Below are 19,752 nucleotides of genomic sequence, written 5' to 3' on the forward strand. Positions count from 1 at the left end.
ACAAGCTGAGTTTGTGAGATGGCCATCAAAAGAGCTCACAGCAGCCACTGATTATGTATTGATCATTCAAGGCAGCATCACTGAGATATCAAATTTAATACTTAATATGTTTTTGTTGCTTATTTAAAATAAAAGTAGGGATGCACAATATTATCGGCAGGATATCGGAAACGGCCAATCAAGGCTTAAAATATAATAATGTTGAAAAAATTTGAAAAAAAATCCTAGCGCCCGGCACTTGTTATATTTGTTTTGTCGGGGTACTGTTGTTATACTAAAACAATTAAAATTAGAATACACTATTTATTCAGAAACAGAAGTAACTTCAAGGTATTAAAGCAGTAAATCATAAATCACAAGCATGACGCTTGTGTCTGTAATAAAAGTTTATCAAATGGATGACGAAAGTAACTTGTAGAATTTTTATTGGAAGCTAAAACAGCATCAAGTCATGCCATTCACACTTCACGGGTGACTGACTTTATTATTGTTATTTTTAGAGCTTTTAATGTACTCTTATTATAAAAAGAACTTTATTAACATTTATTTATCTTTATAAAAGTAGCTTTTTGGTAAGGAGACCCCAGAACTCTGAAACCAGAATAATAAAAAATAGTTTTTGCTCAATACTAACTGAAATGAAAAATTGTTAATTTATAATTTGTGCACAGTAGAGACAATTTTAGAGAAAAAATTGGTGTTTTTTCCAAACAAAGGGAAAAAATAAATAAAGGTATATTGTATCATCATAGGGCTATCAGGCAAATTGAGTTGAAAAATATTCTGCCAATATATCAGATATCGGCAAAAATCCAATATCTTGCATCCCGAATTAAAAGCACTGCTCTGATCAATTATTCTTTCTTATTTTTATACTTTTCAATGTAACAGCAACACAAAGTTGCCTGATATACGGTAATAATACATCACAATGATGAACATGCATGGTATTGTTATCGTGGGCACTTTAAAATACCATGAATAATTATTTATTTCGAATTATTCAGATTTTTAGAATGCAATTCAACAATACGTTTTCATCAACCGGTTAAGGTATGCGCTCACTCTGATGTAAACAAGCCCAACACGCATGAGCAACATGGTGGAATGAGTGCAGGAGACGCGCTGAATGAAAACGCACATCCACTCTCTGACAGCAGATGGCCCTTATGGAACAGCAGAAATGCAACTGTTACACTAATAACCCCGTAAAAAAAGCCGCTCTGCTACTTTGTTTAAATGCAATGGTGTTTATCACAACACCAAATACTAAAATACTTAAAGACTTAATAGGCTATTTATTCATTATTCATTGACCTAGATATTGTTTGAAAATATTCTAATTCTTTATTATTGTTCTGTAACACTTTACAGTAAGGCTACATTAGTTAGCATTAGTTAATTAACTAGTTAACATAAACTGACAATAAAAAAATACTTCTAAAGCGTTTATTAATCTTAATTAATGTTAGTTTCAACATTTAATAATACATTATTAAAATCAAAACCTGAGCTAACATTAACTTACAATGATTAGTTGTATTTTTAAACTAACATTATCAAAGAATAATAACTTCTGTAACAAATGTTGCTATTGTTCATTGTTAGTGTTAGTTAATGCATTAACTAACTTAATCTAATGAGACCTTATTGTAAAGTGTTACCTATTGTTCTTTATAATTATTTTGCACTTTTATCTATTTGAAACTGTAACGGTCATCAGCTGGAGTGCCCTCGAGAGCCACCACAGGGCACTCCACTTCAGATTGTTATTTTCCCTCACAACTACATTTCCCATACTCACTGCCCAGACTCATCATCACTGATCACATTCACCTGTTTATCATTACCTTGTTTAGCTGACCCCTTATAAGCCTGGTTTTATCATTCAATCACTGCGTAGTTTTGTATGTGTTGCACTGCATCTCTGAGCATTTCTTTGGTTCCCTGTTTTTCGGTTTCTTGGACTCTCTGCCTGCCTTTGGATTACCCCTTTGCCTTGTTCCCAACCTTGTGTGTTTATTTGTATGGACTGCCTACCTGGACTTCGACCTGTTGCCTGTACATTTGATTACGTGTCTGGATTTTCCCCTTCTAATTAAAGCTGCATTTGGATCTAAAACTTTCTGGTCTCAGAGCAGTTTCGTGACAGAAACCATGTGTTTACATTATTCATTTTTTGTGTATTGTTTTATTGTATTGTTCTATGTTCAGTTCTTTTTGTAATAAGAATTTTTTTTTTCAAGAACTTACTTCAATATCATAATAATAATACAATTTACCGTATTATGAACATACAGAATCCACTTAAGTCTAAAGCAAAACATATGCGAGTAATGCGACATACTGCTGATATTTACGCTATGTCATGACTCACTCTACTTCTGACGTCACAAGTTGCATAATATGTGCTTTAGGCGTAAGTGGAATCCGTATGTTCGTTTGGCCGGAAGCTAGTTATTTTTGCTTTATAAAGGTTTAAATATGGATATTTTTCTTACACAAACACATCGCTTCGCTTCAGTAGGCCTTTATTAACTCTTTCTCATGTAAGATCCCACCGGTGTGATCCGTCTTGGCTGGTCACTGGAGTGTACGATCACACAGTATGATCAGTCTTGGCTGGTCACGGAGTGTACGATCACACCGGTGCGATTGTAACGGTCAGTGCATCACGTGATTAAATGCTAAATTCAAACGTGCTTTAGCGCGTTGGCTGACGCTGAGCCAGAGCCGACGTGCTCAGCGCTGTCATATATCACAACTCATGGGTGTCGGAAGCAAAAAAAATGTGGGTGGGTCATCCTCCAGATTTTTTTTTACTGGAGTAGATAAGGGGTGTTTCCGAAGCCAAATACCCTTTGTAAAATCTCTATGCAATAATGAGAGCAAGAGTAACATCAACTCAAATAGGCTACTACATGTTCTACGATATGATATTGTATGTTACTGCATGTATATTTAAATGATTTAAGCCTTGTTCAATATGATTGGCTACTCGAATGAATGGAATAAGCACAGCACGGTTAAAAATCAAACTTAATTACCATCTCTGCGCGTCTCCGTCTCAGCAGCCAAATCAGCTCTAATAGCCAATAATCAACTAAGATTCATATACATTAATTAATTACTACTTGATATGTCTATTTAAACGTTTTAAACTTCATATGATCTGTATTCTAACTGTTAGAAGCTCCGGTTCCCATAGGAACTCGCGCATTGGCTCGTCTGGCCTGAAAAGTAAGTGTTTGGTGGGATTCTGAATGAATCAGGTGGAATGGATTTGAGCAGCAGCGTGGAAATCAACGCTGTAGCTAAAACGCGAAATGGAGTTAAATTTATTAGGGCTATTCTCAAGTGGAATGGCTTTGACTGACGGTGCTCTGAAAAGTGAACAGAAATATGCGTTGAATTAGAGACGGTAGAAGTGAGTGGGTCCAATTTCATTGGTCTTAAAAAGTGGGTGGGTCTTGTCCCACCCATATACAATGGTTCCGACGCCCATGTCACAACTATTCAGTGTACTATTTAGGTTTCAGACATTTAAAATCACATAAATACTAGCAAAACAATGAATTTGAGTTTGTATGATACACACAGATATCTATGGAAGCGTAATAATAATCCTTTTCATTATAATTAGACGACACGTTTTATTCATATCAGATACACATTGTGTAAGTAGCTTTTAAGTTTACTCTGTTCTTGTCCCAGTTCACCGGCCACTTACTTTAATGTATTTCGGGAGAAGTGGATGAATTGATGTTTTGTAAATCCAACAGATCCGATTCTCTGAACTGTGGCACAAACTAACATGGCGGCGTCGATTGCGCATACAGCTCAACTAACGCGATCGTTATAAAGTTGTTTAAACAACAAAACACATCCACTTGCACATATTTGACAATCGGAATATCAGATATTTCATGCTATAGCTAATCAATTTTTGACGATTTTGAATAAAAAAGGAAAAATGACATAAAAGTAGATCATTCATTCAGTGCTGTTGTGGTTGCGGTGTGTCAAGTGACAAGCAATGACGCATCACCATGGAAACTAGTGTTGGCCGGTTTGTGAACGAGTCGTTCTTTTGAACCGGTTCTTTTTAGTGAACCGGTCGAACCAGTACACTAAATCGGACTGAATCGTTCAAAACAGTTCGCGTCTTGCGTCAGTGCTGATCCACAAGTTACTAAAGTAACTCACTTTCAGACAGGCCTGACAGTCCCTCCGAATCGAAATAAACCAATATCCCAGAGTATATTTTACTCCGGTAACTCCAACAGTTCACCGAACATTAAATATATCTTAAATTGATTATTGGCTACAGCTGATTCACAAAAAAGGTCTGCATTAACAGTTATATTTTATGATTAATGCATATAAATCAGCAAGATTATTAATTGATAAAAAAATAGTAAGAAAATAAATGCATAAAAATTAAAGCCCAAAACAAATAAAAAAGAACATTTTATAACATGAACAATGCACTGAAAATCAGTAAGCTTAAGTGCAGCACACTGCTTAGTCAGAGAATGGACGAGTAAACAGATGTTTTTCAATATGGACTTCAATGTGGGTACTATTGGGACACACACACACACACACACACACACACACACACACACACACACACACACACACACACACACACACACACACACACACACACACACACACACACACACACACACACACACACACACACACACACACACACACACAAACTTTCCCTCAAGAACCAATTAGACAAAAGCTATGAAACGGCAGAAACACATCAAAGTGAATGTCCTTAGGTAAAACTCAAGTAATGGTAGTGGTCTTATAAATTGAACTTTGACCTTGCTTGCTAGTAATAAACCGGGAAGACTTGACTTTAACGCATTTAGAACAGCTGACCTTTGATAATATAATGATCTTGGAGTGATTATGTCACCGAACGAACCCTAAAGGCTCAATTGAATCTGCACAATAATAGACATGTTAATGGGTTTTGCTGTGCTTTACACCTCACGGTTCTTACACGCATTGCCAATTACACAGTGAAACTGCAATGACGTTGGCTGGAAATAACAATCTCCATTTATAGAACACTTTAAATGTCAGTCCACTGAAAGGTGTCGGAAAAGTCAAGAGGTAAAACACAGCAAAGAGAAGGAATAAACGTGAGGGGTATTCCCCATCTATCTCTCTTTTAAACTTGCGCTCCCTCTCTTGTTCTAAATATATATATGATTAATTAGACTTTTCGTATAATAATTTGGTAATTTTCCCTGTTGAATTATTGAGGCTCCCTCACACTGTAATTGAAAGAGCGGCAGTTTCCTAAAGCAGTCAGTCATCCGGCACTTCAATAATCCCCCCCCCCCCCCCCCCACTACCCCTCCCCCCCACTAGCCCCTAAACGCGCTGTTCCCCTTCCTCTAGCGCCGCTCCCTCCCTGATTACTGCTTCAGGCATGGTAGGACAGGGAATGGGGAAGATGATCATCACCATCATCATCCATTTTTCGTTCTCTCTCCCTGCTGTTTCCGAGCTGTAGTGTTCTTAGCTTCCCTCATTAGGCAAATGAGGCGGGAGGTAGATCATTGTTAGGGAAATGAGCCCCAAGCTATTATAGTCAACACAGCACTGTTAGTGGATAAGTGCGGAATGATTGACAACTGAGGAGAAGACACACCTGTGTGTCCATGTATTTACTGGACATCCTGGATATGACCTGGAAAATGACACATATGACTATATGTAAGCAGCATACACTACCATTCAAAAGTTTGTGGTCAGTAAGATTTTTTCTTAAGAAATTGATATTGTATTCAGCAAGAATAGATTAAATTGATCCAAAGTGACAATAAAGACATTTATAATGTTACAAAAGATTTCTATTTCAAGTAAAAGCTGTTCTTTTGAGCTTTCTGTTCATCAAAGAATCTTGAAAAAATATCACGTTTCCCACTAAATAATAAGCAGCACAACTGTTTTTAACATTAATAATAATAATAAATATTTCTTGAGCAGCATCAGCATATTAGAATGATTTCTGAAGACTGATGTCTGATGTGACACTGAAGACTGGAGTAATGATGCTGAAAATTCAGCTTTGCCATTACAGGAATAAACAATTAAAGGGATAAATATTTCACAATATTACTGTTTTTACTGTAATTGTGTATGTCATTTCTATAACTTACCCCATTAAAATCTTGAACTCACCCCAAACTTTTGCACGGTAGAGTAAATTCAAACACACATTATCAATCAATCAATCAATCAATCAATCAATCAATCAATCAATCAATCAATCAATCAATCAATCAATCAATCAATCAATCAATCAATCAATCAATCTGTCTATGAATCTTGGGTCCGTGAAATCAAAAAACTGAATCAGGTGACCACCAGTTCATGCTTTAACTGCTACAAAGATTAATTAAGGGTTTAGGCAACCGGAAAAAAAAAAATGAATGAATCAGTGACATTGTTTTTTAGTATAACAACACAGTGGTCATGTCATGTCTTACGTGGCTCTCTTGTCCCTCTCTCAGGTTATAGGTGAGGTCGTGCGTGATGTCCTGCACAAAACGGTGGGAGTATTCAGGATACAGGTCAAGCACCTCATACAGACCCCTTAGATTGATGCACTGCAGGTCACAGTACGTCAGCGCCTTCACGTCAGCGTTTGTCTTTATGACGCGGTCATCAACTGACATGTTGGCACCAATCAAGTCGCCTTTACCTGGACGTGTCACACAGGAGCACATGAACAAAGAGGAAGATGCAAAAACACGTGAATATTTTGTCAGATATCACTAAGGAATTACAGGAGTGTTCAGTCAGTGTGTCAATATGTAGGCTAAAGTGGCAAGCTAATCAAGCATGGGTTCTATGAGGAATGCATTTAATAGAACAAAAACATAAAATTGTCTTCAAGTAATGTTAACCAGAGACTGTATTTTACACATAAATCGAAAACCACAATTCTTAAAACCCATTAGAAACTCCCACGGAAATCGTGGCTCTAAAATGCTAATTTGTTGAGCAATTTAGCACTGTGGGACTACAAACAGCTCTATTAGCAGAAACATACATACTGTATAAAAAGCACACACGCATGTAAACACACACACAAAAAACAGAACCTTCTTGAGAACTCAATGTCAGAGAGACCTTCCTTTGTCAGCAGGGTGGAGAGAGAGTGTGAGGTAAAGATGAGAAAGATAGTGTGTGTTCTTTTCCTGTCAGAACTCATAAGGTGATATTAACACAAACATGTGCACGCATACACACACACACAAACACAGGCAGGACCTAACAGGATGATGGGGATTTTATTTTTTCACACATTAGTTCCACTGTCCTATGAGCCTGCTGTGTGTGTGAAGCCTCACAGAGAGAGAGACCACTCACAGAGAGCAGATTTTGTTTTTGAATACTGTAGGAACACATGGGCAGGGCCGCATTAACAATAGGGCTAGGCGGGGCTGAAGCCCCAGGGCCCATCGGAGGGGGCCCATGATTGGCTGTGGAGTAGATTGACTGGCCATTGGGAGCACCTAAACTTTTTCCAGTGGGTCGATCGCCAATACCCCATCTTTGTCCATCAAGATAATTTCCACAAATGAACAAATTTTATATGAATTGTGAAGCCTAAAATCCAGTCGCAAGAAGTAAAAAGCTAAAGGTAGGCTATAAACGAACTTCACCACGGCCCCACAAATTCAACATTACCATCACTAAGCTTCTGGCAAATCTTTCAGTTTTTATTTAAAAATATTTTCCCTGAAAGTTTGAGTTAGAATAGTTTATAAGAGCACAATTATGAACATAAGGAGGCTGTAAAAGTGGACTGAGTTTATTTGTTCAGTATGATGATTTTTTATGTCCCCGACAGTCTCTGTAGTCCCATTAAGCCACCACCTTTTTCAAGATCTATAACAGCTTAAAAAAAGTTATTTTATGTCATAGAATAAAACATGAAAGTATCTTGAGCTTTGGTTAACCACAGGCCTTATTTCAGCCATTTAACCAAAAACCAATAAAAAAAACCACTGACTTCGGGACAATGGAACCGGAAGTGCTAAAATACTAACTAGTTTCCGCGTTTTGGCCTAAAGGTTTATGTAATACCTGCAACACTATACACAGAGCCACCACTATAAAAAATACTATGCAATTACTAAAGCTGTAGAAATATGACATTATGGTATTTATTGTTAATATTACTATCATTAATTAATAATTTAATGTAATTAGCCTCACATTAAATATTGGGTAATATAAGGGCAAAAAAGTCACTTTTATAGAGGTTGTTTTATAGTGTTTAAGATGTTTTTCATTACAAATACGACAGTTTATTATTTGCAATATTATTATTGTTGTTGTTGTTATATTAAAACCATAAAACCATGGTAATGAGGAGCTTTTCTTTTTTACCTGTGTCTTGATCTTACAGTTAAACTCTGGATTCCAAGCAATAACTACAGTAACTTTTTATTAGGGCAACAAAGGAGAATTTAAGAGCTTTATAGCATGGATGAATTAAGGAAAAAGCTATGACGTTTTCTTCTGTGTAGATACAGTATGTTCAGTTGTAATAAACTTTAACTTTAAAATATTAATTCAATATTTAAGAGCCTTGCAATATAAATCAATATTAATATTGTTAAACACATTTGCAGTATATTCAAAAATATTTATAATTATTTGTTTCTGTCCTTTATTTATTCATTAGTTTATTTGTTTATTCCAATTTAAAGGACTTAGCAAAACATAAAAGGGGAAACGTTTGGGCCGGATGGGCTGAATTTGAGCCTCAGTCCAGCCCTGATGAATCTCCTCTTCTAGGGTCAGAAAGAAGACATTCTAATGATAAACATAATTAAAGTAAACTCCTCAAGGCAGTCATGTGTGCAAAAGTTGTTGCGGTTTCTAAAAACCTGTTTGCTTTGACCTAATATTTGGTGTTAATGCATGTATGCTTTTAATGTTTTGTAGCCTGGAATATTTTCACATTCTATATAGAGACACAATACATTGTATCTCTATGTTAATGATATAACCTTTCAACTAATATAGGCTACTATGAAGGGGGCCCCTGGGTTGGCTATAGCCCCAGGGCCCTATGTGTTCTTAATTCGGGCCTGCACATGGGCCCTAAAGTCTTCACTTAATGAGAGGCAGTAATTTTTCCCTTCATGCTAAAACTACACTGAACCTTTTGAGCTTTGCTGTTATTGTGTGTAATTGGTGGGTTTGTGTAAACTGACCGAGGATGGCTAACACCATGCTGTCCTTTAGCACCTCCATGGAGCCAGAGCAGACAAAGAAAAGAGCCTGTAGAGCATCTCCCTGCCGAAGAAGGTACTCGCCCGGTGCGCAAAACGTCGTCTTAATGTGCAAGGAGAGAGAGCGGAGACACCCACGACTCAGAGAGGAGAAGACGGAAAGCTCTAGGATCTCTTTGTTCAGATGCATTGCGATGTCCGAACGCAACTCATCTGGAAAGTCTCTCAAGAGCTGGGGAGTGTATTGGAAGAAAAGAAAAAAGAAAAAGGAATAAGAAACAGAACAAGCAAAAAATAATAAAGAAAGAGGATAATAAAAAGAGAAAAAGAAAAGGAAAAAGGAAAGGAAAATAAAAAAGAAAGGTGTGGTTAACAGATACTTACATTAACTTGCGTAACAACACATTACATGAATTAAACTGCCATTAAAATCATTAAGCATGCCGCCTTCACAAGTTTCCACCCTGAAAGTATTCCGGCCATGCCTCATTCCTGCCCTCTGCCACCCTTCATCTGCTCTGCTCATCCATCCATATATGCAACCATCCTTCAGCCTGACTGAATGGCATCTGTCACTCTCCCCTTCACTCACAGCACACACATCCCTCTTTTTCTCTCGCTCTCTGTCTCCTGCTCTCCGGCCATCAGCCTAACCATCTATTATTCATAAATCTGTGATTTAGCAAGGTGTTTAGATTTCATCTCATTTTTCCCACTTTCTCTCTGGACTCTGGAATAAAGTCCCGGGCTCAAGGACAGAGCGCATGCAGTTGTCCCCTCCTCAAGTGTCCAACTGTCTATCTAAATTATACTTGCCTTAGCTGTTCCTTTGCTCTTGGCTTTAGTATGTTACTTCATTAGTAGTACATCACTTACAGTATCATAGTATAAAAATGTAGGTTTTGACGTGATGCCATGGTTTTCTTTCATGTTGGTGTACCATGTAAATACAATGGTATGTGAATATGACAATTAGAGATTGGTCATTATTGTTTTTTATGAAATACTGATAAAGAGTAAATATTATATAATATTAATAATGAACAAAAATAAATAAGATTTATCTTTATCATCATCTTTATTTCAGGCTGCACATTTTTCACGATATAATTAATTAATTAATTTAATTTATAAGTTAAATAATTATCCAAACAATACAATAATCAAATTATGGCATTTATTGGTGACCTAATATTTAAGAACTGAAAACCAAATACTGTTTGAATACCGGTCAATCGGACCACTATTATATTGGTTTATCAGTCTATCGGCTTACCTATAATTATTTATAGGAGATTTCTGTAATTCATTAGCAGATATGAAGTGACTTGACATATACAAACTCTAACAATAAAATATTAATTATGAACAACAATAATTTATATATTTAAATGTATAATATTTAAGAAGAGCTGTTTTAATATTAATAAAAACATTAATAATACTATTCAACAAAAAATATATATATTATTGTCATCTTCATCATCTTTACTTCAGGCTAACTGTTAAGCTACACATTTCTATCTAGATAATTAATATCTGTTATTTTAAAAGTTTATCCATACAGTACATTAAACCAAAGATGCCATTAATGTGAAAGACCAGATAACCAATTAATTTGTGAATATTGGTAAAAAAATTATTGGTAAAACTGTTTGGTCAATCACATCATTTATATATTTTTATTTCTGTTATTCATTAGCAGGTAGAAAGTGATTTCTTGATGTGAAAACAATAGATTAATAATAAAGAGTTAATAAAACCCTGAAGAAGACACTTTAAAAGTTGAATGTTCTGAATCTGTACCAGTGTTACACAGCATGAAACACTGGAGTGCAGTAGGGAAGCACATTGTATTCTTGTAAAGTTGGCTCGTTTTGCACAGTCCAGCTGCAAGGAATTCCGCATCGTCAAATGATTCAGTTGTGCTGTGTAATACTCTCTGAAGCATGGGGTTTACCTCGTTGGAGTCGATGCCGTTGTTGACAGACCAGGTGGTCTGGAAGTACTCCAACATTCGCTGTTTGAGGCTCTGGGGAAGGTGGTGCACACGGATGAAGTCCTTCAGGTCTTTAGTGCGCGTGTGGTAAGAGGACCAGCGCGAGTACATGCGTTGGATTATGGCCGTCACGTTACCGAAGACCAGAGCATGCATCAATGCTGCCAAAGACACAACGACACACATATGCATGAATGTACACAAAACTTGAATGTAGGGCTGTCACGCTTTTTTTTTTTATATAAAAATCTTCGATTGTAATTTGCCCTTGTCGAGTAATACAGAGTAAATACCAAGTAAATACCGGAAGTGGCACGTTCAACGGACGAGAATCCCTATACCACTCTACAGATAAAGCGTTGTGGAATTTTTCGGTTGGTATACCTACCCGAAGGGATAAAATAAAATTCTGCATCAAAATTTATAGGCAAGACAAGTAGTTTGCTTAGGATTGGTTTGTAGGGAATTACAAACCTGCGCACATATATTCAAACGCACATAACTATAGAATAAATTCTTAATGCGCATGTGAACGCCATCATCGTCTATCACGGTTTAAAGTCTGTTTAGAGAGAACGGTGTCGTCTTAGCGGCCCCTAATTTAATAACAAATGAGCTGGAAATAACATTATTCAAGAACCACTATAAAACCAAACCAATCTCTGTTACCTTAAATTATATGTTTATCTCTGTAAAGCTGCTTTGAAACAATCTACATTGTTAAAAGCGCTATATAAATGAGGATGACTTGACGAGAATCCATGAACCATATTATTAGATAATTTTCTAAGGCTGTACGATGTTTTAAAACCATTTAAAAAAACATACTATATAATAGTGCTATTGTGAATTCACAAAGGCTGTGATTCAGTTAAATAAACACACGTGCCAAGGATTAAAAAAATAAAAATAAAAATAAAATTATATATATATATATATATAGTGTTGTGTAAGTTACTTCCAAACTGTAATACATTATATATTACTTGTTACTGTTATTTAAAAGTAATTCATTACCTTACAATATTACTGTCTCAGAATTGTAATGCGTTACATTACTCCTGTATTACTTTTGGGTTACTTTCATCAAAATAGCTATAGGCCTACAGTAGTAGAACTTAACATTCTAAGGCTGTAACGATATGCGATATGAAACCGAAATCGCGACACACCCCTTCCAACTCCAAGAGTTATCCTTCCCGTCCAGATCCAATGCTACCACATCTTTAAATTACTATAAGTATTATTGAATTTTGAAGTTAACATTATAAAATACGTAGACCTACACCACAAAACTAGTTGAGGATAAATTATTTAAAATTGTCGAATTCCAGCGTTATGGACGTGACATTTGCAGTCAAAACTTCTCAGAAAATGCATGATGTAATACGAATATATTGAAACGTCTGTTTATCCATAGGCTTCCCCCTTAAAGGAGTCCAGACATTAGAAAAATATCAGTCTACACATGTGTTTTATATTTAATATGAGGGAAATACATAGGCATGCATGCGTGAGAATTTTTTTTTTTTAACTTTTAGGAGCCAAACTATGTTTTTGTAATTCTGTTAATTACACTGCGCTAAAGTAATACCCACCGGATGAAGAAGGGTTGACTCTGCACAGAACATAAAATATTATTATTATTTTTTTTTCGTGTTCACATTTATGAGGAAAAAACAATGTAAGGACGTCACATTTCTCCGTTACGGACGCGACCGCTCTGAAGCGGCACTAAAAGACTGTTTTAAAACTTTCACAGAGACCTCGAACAGAAGACACAAAGCCTTTCTTTAAAGTGAATTTCGATTTGTACTAATTATATCTTAATTTTAATCAATGTTTCATCAACCAATTGCCTGGATTTAATAAATAAGAAGTAAATATAGCAGACAATAGATAGGCTAATCACAACACGGAGGACCCTGTGCGTGATCTGGAGCGCGTCTCAAATTAACCTAAACTCAGCGTATAAGGTAGTCTACTTCACAGACCTGAAAAATATATCTATATTGAAATGTCTACTTGTAAACAGAACAATTCAAAACGAAAGAAAACGGACTGCTCTCTGCTTATGAAATGTGCATTTCTCTGCGCATTCACTAGCCTACTGCAAAGATCGCGAGTCAGCAACGTCAACTTCATCTTTATTAATAAACAATTAAAATGTCTCCTTGCTATATTTGACATATTCATAATCATTGCTTTTGCCGGTTCTTTGTGACAGCTTTTAGGTGCTTTATCGGCAGCGCCGCCGCCACCCTTACATCATGTTACGTGAACACGTCACCACCACATCAAAAACATGATTGCGTGATGAAAACATGAAAAATACCACCTAAACATAGCCTAACTGTTTAGAAAGAAAACACAGAACAAATAGAGTAGCCTAATGCGCATACATCCATCTCGCGAATGTACAGTCTTCTTCATGCCCTCTTCACCCATTAGCCGCTTTTCCACTGGCCAGCACGAGCACAGAGGCCGAAATCATGCCTCACAGCACTCATGTAAAAAATAAATCACTATACAAATATATCAGACGCTGCCATTTAGTCTTTATTTACAAACTTGGACACCACACGCAGGTATTGACTGACCACGAACAGGTAACTTAGCCTACTTGCATTTTTCATTCGTTAATGTCTCGGGGTCTTGCTGTTTTTTTAGCTTTTTTTTTTACAATTAATTAAAACTAAAAGTGTGTTGTAACGCAAGCGTAACTGAACATTTACCAAGTAAAATATTACTGAAAATTAGTAATGCCACACTACTGCGTTACTGCAAAATGTAATGTTACTGTAATGCATTACTTTTGTAACGCGTTACTCCCAACACTGTATATATATATATATATATTTTTTTTTTTTTATCCTCAGCACGTTTATATATATATATGCACTTTATTTATTTACATGCGTGTATGTTATGTGCGTCTCTGCTTCACATATTAACTGTACTGCTTCACATGAACTGTTATCATTTACATGCACGGAGCTCATCTTAAACATCATATCTGCATATTCTGTGAGTTTGGGTTGCTTATAACGTTCATCTGGGAATGCAATGTACGCCATTTCATAAACCTTCGCCAATATGTTTCTAAATATGCGAACTGTTGGTTATCGCAATTTCAAAATAAAAGTTTAAACCCTCACTCTGAGTTTGCATGTTTTAATGTCCACATATTCCTGTTCAAGAAATTACAGTGGCTGTAGTATTTCTATCGCAAAGAAGTGGCCAATTTGAATTACAAATTACGAAGTGAACATTTGAATTTAATGTTGTTTGGCCGATATTAAACAAGGATTTGATCAAGTTGTATGCGTAACAACAACAATCATCAGACCGTTGCCACCCTCTTCAGGCATTTGTTACAATACACAATGTACATAAGATTATTGTTTAGATTATATATATAATGTATTTTAACAGTGTTGTTCTATAAAACCATATGATTAATTGCTTTTGATATTTAGTTTGAACTAAATATTACCTCATTATATTTCTGTCATGACAACTCTTGAATGATTGACATAATAATGGATATGGCATTGTTAATGTATTTGGTCTTGCTGATATGCTGCTGCTGTAGAGCAAGTACTAAAACTTGTTACTGCCAAATCAATTCACACAGACATTTCTGTGAGCATGTAAGACATGCTATGTGTGACTGGGCTACCACATCGCATGGCTTAGCTATAGAAATGCACAATACATGTTCTCATTAGAAACAGATTTACGTTGCAAGCTGATAGAGATAAAAACCCAGTAACTACCCGAGTTAGTATCATAGACCAACGCTACTTTTGTGTCATCGAAGGGTAAAGCCCCTTTTTGGGGGAAAACAAACGGATTCCTCTGAGAACAGAAATCGCTCTAGATCTGCAAAGTTTCTTGATAGCAAAAATGGCACAAACATACACACTCTCTTTGCCGGCCGAGGACCGTGAGCGGTATTTAAAGAATATACTGGATACTGGGTTACAGAGGTGTCCCTATAAAATGGTCAAAAACTGGATTAATGACCCCACGCAGTGGCCAAATATGGACTATTCAGACATCTACCACTATCTCGTGGAAGTACCAAGTAGCCTATTTTTTTTTGTCATTAACACACTCACAGTATGACAAACTAGACGATGAGGCCATGTCACTTGGAACATATTTAACTTGATTTAAACTATTGACATAGTTTTGTTGTCGACTAGCTATACTAGTTAGAAAGACGATCTTCTACGTGATTAGCTCTCACTAGGCACGCTACCTTGGCTGTTAACTGATTTTACTGTTGAAATAGTGGCAGGCTAGGACTAAAGTGGACTTGGCTGGTTTCTGTTTGTGTCTAGAAAGTGCTAGAACTTTTTTTAAGTTGTAAAAAGGTTTACAGTGTACGGCAAAATATGTAGCGTTGGTCTATATGATCCTAACAAATTATATCTCTATTCTGCGTTCACTTGCAAAACCTTTGAATTGCCCGAGAAAGTTTTATTCGGTCATAAAATTTCTACGAAAAATTTCCCCAGAGAAACTTTGGAGAATGAAATAAAGACCTGGGAGGAAATATATAGCCTATATCAACACAAAAGTTATGCAAGTAAATGCAAAAACTATTATAGCCCAATATTTCCTGGCATCTCATCTTTTCCCATCACTTTAGGTTTGGTTAACATCTTTAATATATAATTTCACAAGCTATCTTGAACGAACGGAGGCATGGTCTGAGATAATAGTGTATTTACCGGTGTTGAATTCTTGGAAGATGAAAAAAATATCCATCAGATAAAAATAAAAAAAAAGTAATTTCTTCACCAAAATACAAACCGCCACAATGGAACATCCCTCATAGCCTCATCGTCTAGTTTGTCATACTGTGAGTGTGTTAATGACAAAAAAAAAATAGGTTACTTACTTTGTGATTCCACGAGATAGTTGTAGATGTCTGAATAGTCCGGCAAAGAGAGTGTATGTTTGTGCAATTTTTGCTATCAAGAAACTTTGCAGATCTAGAGCGAGTTCTGTTCTCAGAAGAATCCGTTTGTTTTCCCCCAAAAAGGGGCGTTACCCTTCGATGACGCAAAAGTAGCATTGGTCTAATTAAATAATTTGGTGTATCATTGACATAACCTTATACTAGACGATAAAGACAGAGCGTGGTTTGATGCTGACATTCAGCATAGAAAAAGAAAACATTGCCCTTGGAAATAAATGAACGCGTCATTAGAGTATGCAGCTAAACATGGTAACTCCGTTGAAAGCGCGAATGCTTGTTTCACTTTAACCTTTTCTTATATAGTTAAATACAATAGACCGCTTGCTGTGGCATAAACACAATTGCGTAAACGCTGCAGCTTATATGCTTAGTAAATCACCCCACAAGACTATTAACATAATGCTTAGATTAAACTGTTATGATCGCGAATTTAGGAATTAATTTGCAAACCACGCAATATAAACAAAGATATGGAGTGAAAGAGTGTTCACTTATCTTGGATGTTGAGCGTTTACTTGATCGAATGATTACTTGACTACCAATATAATCGTTAGTGACAGCCCTACATGACCTAAGTCATGGTGTTTTCTGTTCAAATTTGAAAATACAACATGGCTTTTTTTTTATCATGCAGCTTGCAAACAATAATTAATGTTGATTGTCCATGATAAATAAAATAAATCAAGCCTGATTAAAAAAAAAGAAAAAGGTTTATAAAAATTTATAAAATAATTTTTGTTATTGAGTTCTGTAGATGACAAAGTCATCAGCCTTTCCATTTCTGTAAAAATCCAACCTATTTATTCATTTTAGAGGCTCTTGTCTCTCTAAGATCTCTGGTAATACACAGGTGGTGACTGAATGTATACATACATGTTGGGGTGTGTAATTGGGTATTATTGTATGTTTGGGAAGGGAGCAGAACTGCCCGATGGCAAATGGTGACATTTCACAAAATAAAGGCCATGAATTTTGAATGCGAACAGCTGGCGTGACCTCATATCATCCTATTTAATGACAGACGAACGTACAGTATGTAAACGCATGCGGTTATGCAGACACTGATGTTGTTTGTATGTTGTGTATTATTGTATGTTTTTAATTGACATTTTTATTTACTTTTTGTAAATACAAATCTTTTTACATACACTTTATTTTATATACACTTTAATACTTAATATCTACAACCTTTTTGAATATTTCTCTATTGTCTTTTACAAACATGTATTAAAACTTGTTTTTAGTTTCTAAAAAAGCAGCAGGCATACAGCCTCCAATTTTTGGATCCTAATGATAATCCAAATTTGTTCTACCTCCAAATATATTTAAAAATATCTCCTAAACTTAAACCTTTCTGCAAAGACATATACACACCTCCGATAAGCATGGTGCAGATGGAGAAGATCTTCTCTGCGTCTGTGTTGGCAGAGACGTTTCCGAAGCCCACGCTGGTCAGGCTGCTGAGGGTGAAGTACAGTGCTGCAATGTAGATGCTCCGCAAAGATGGTCCACTGCTCAGTGTTCTGTTGACCGCTCCCATGTCCTCCTCGTATGGAGACTCCAACCGCTTCCCGAGCTCATGAAGCCAGCCTGAAGAGAGCAAGACAAAGAAGAAAACGTTAGATATAATTAAAAAACTCACACTAAAATGTGTTTGTGTATCAGTTTCATGTGTCCATATGGTGGAAAAGTAGCTCACACTGCAATGACACATAAGCTAAAGGAAATGGTTTATCTAAAAAAAGAAATTTCTGTCATAATTTACTTTCTTTCTTGCGTTGAACACAAAAAAAGCTATTTTGTTTAGCATACAATGAATAGCATACCTGTTTCAGGGCAAAAAAACAAACAAAGAGGGATCATAAAAGAACCATTAAAGAAGTCCATACAATTTGTGTACAATGCCATACAATGCCAGGTTTTGGGTCATGTCTTAATTATTAATCAAATTTTTTGCAACGTTAAATGTAACGTTTTACTTACACTACCATTCTAAAGTGTTTAGGCTCAGTTTGATTTTTTTGTTGTTGAAAGAATTATTACTTTTCTAAAGCAAGGATGAGTTAAATTGATCGGAAACGAAACATAAGACATTTATAATGTTACAAAAGATTTGTATTTCAAATAAATGCTGTTCTTTTCAAATTTACAGAAACATATTAAGCAGCACAACTGTTTTCAACATTGTGTCATGGGTGATCTGTGTTCTTTGTATGTTTGGGTGGGTTTTTACTAGTTTAGTTAAGCTTCCTGTGTTTTCAGTTAATTTCCTTGGTTACACATTGTTTGATTATCGTTTAAACCTGTGACTCATTTTATTGATTGGTTTGTCTGTGTATTTAAGCACGTTCTGTTCCTGGTCAGTTCCCATAGTGTTTAACCCGGTTGTTCAGTTCTGTTTTTATGAGTGTTTCATTTTGAGTTCTTTGTTAATAAAATACTAAACTGCTGCAATTAGATTCTTTACCTCAGGGGTTTTTAAACTGTGGGTCGCAGAGGGGGAAAAGGTGGGTTGTGCAAAGTCACTTGGCAGCAGCGAAATTTACATTTCAGTGAATGACACACAAGTAAGCCCCTTTCACACAGAGAATCCCGGAAAATACACGGATAATGTGACCCGGCATTTGTCCCGGGATTGTTTGATTTCGGTTCATTCACACTGCCAGTGATTTGCCGGGATCTGTGAGTGCGTTCACACACAACCCATAAAGATACTGTAAAGACACATGACGTCAGGATGAGACGTGTAATGTACGCGTCGAAAACAGGTACACGCGCATACCGTTCCACAAAGCTGGCGAACGATCTCAGCTTCAGCGCGGATAGTGAGGAGCACCTGGTCTTTGTTTCGTTTCTAGTTTGCAGACATTGGGTCGTCCTTTCTTTGTTGATGACGAACACAAACTTTCTTCTAAGAGCAACAGAGTTGCGCGATGGCACGAGCGTCATCACTATGACACACCCCTTACGGCATTGGTCCTGGCTTTTGTTCACGCAGCGCGCATTCCAGGACTGATTCCGGCAATGTTACTAGGTCCCCAACCCGGCATCAATGCCGGTATCAATCCCGGGTCGTGTTTGCGTTCACACAGAAGGCGTTATGGCAATTTTTCGGAATCAACGCGCTGTGTGAAAGGGGCTATACAGCTTAGTATAAGGCTACACAATAAACCAATATTAAACAGAAATCGTGATGTTGCTAGTGCGATTTTCGAATTGTAAAGCTTACGATTTACATATATACACGCTTCAAGAAAAGTGCAAAATAGTGTTTTCAGGGTCTCAGAGTGACTTGATTCATTATTAAACGGCTCACTAATTGTTAAGCGGCTTATTAATTGTCCATAAAACTGCTTTAACACTTGTACATTGTAGTGTTTCCAACTTTTGACAGGTACTGTACAATGTAAACACCATGAATAACATTCATCCCACACTAGTATTTCAATCACACATCATTTTAACATGGTACTATT

General features: G+C 36.4%; 1 protein-coding gene across 1 annotated transcript in view; it reads right to left on the minus strand.

Annotated features, from left to right (window-relative positions):
* kcnh8 (potassium voltage-gated channel, subfamily H (eag-related), member 8) overlaps positions 1 to 19,752 on the minus strand; it is an 84,290-nt gene that overhangs the window by 15,409 nt on the left and 49,129 nt on the right. Inside the window, exons 8-11 of the mRNA XM_077195444.1 lie at positions 17,651 to 17,866; positions 11,245 to 11,444; positions 9,267 to 9,516; positions 6,522 to 6,736 (exon numbers count right to left, since the gene is read on the minus strand). Of these exons, the coding sequence (XP_077051559.1) occupies positions 6,522 to 6,736; positions 9,267 to 9,516; positions 11,245 to 11,444; positions 17,651 to 17,866 (881 nt within the window). The remainder of the gene's footprint in view (positions 1 to 6,521; positions 6,737 to 9,266; positions 9,517 to 11,244; positions 11,445 to 17,650; positions 17,867 to 19,752) is intronic.

The sequence above is a fragment of the Siphateles boraxobius genome, unplaced genomic scaffold, assembly GCF_051911475.1.
Source record: "Siphateles boraxobius isolate OS27281-9 unplaced genomic scaffold, OSU_SipBor_1 33, whole genome shotgun sequence".
Classification (NCBI taxonomy): Eukaryota; Metazoa; Chordata; class Actinopteri; order Cypriniformes; family Leuciscidae; genus Siphateles; species Siphateles boraxobius.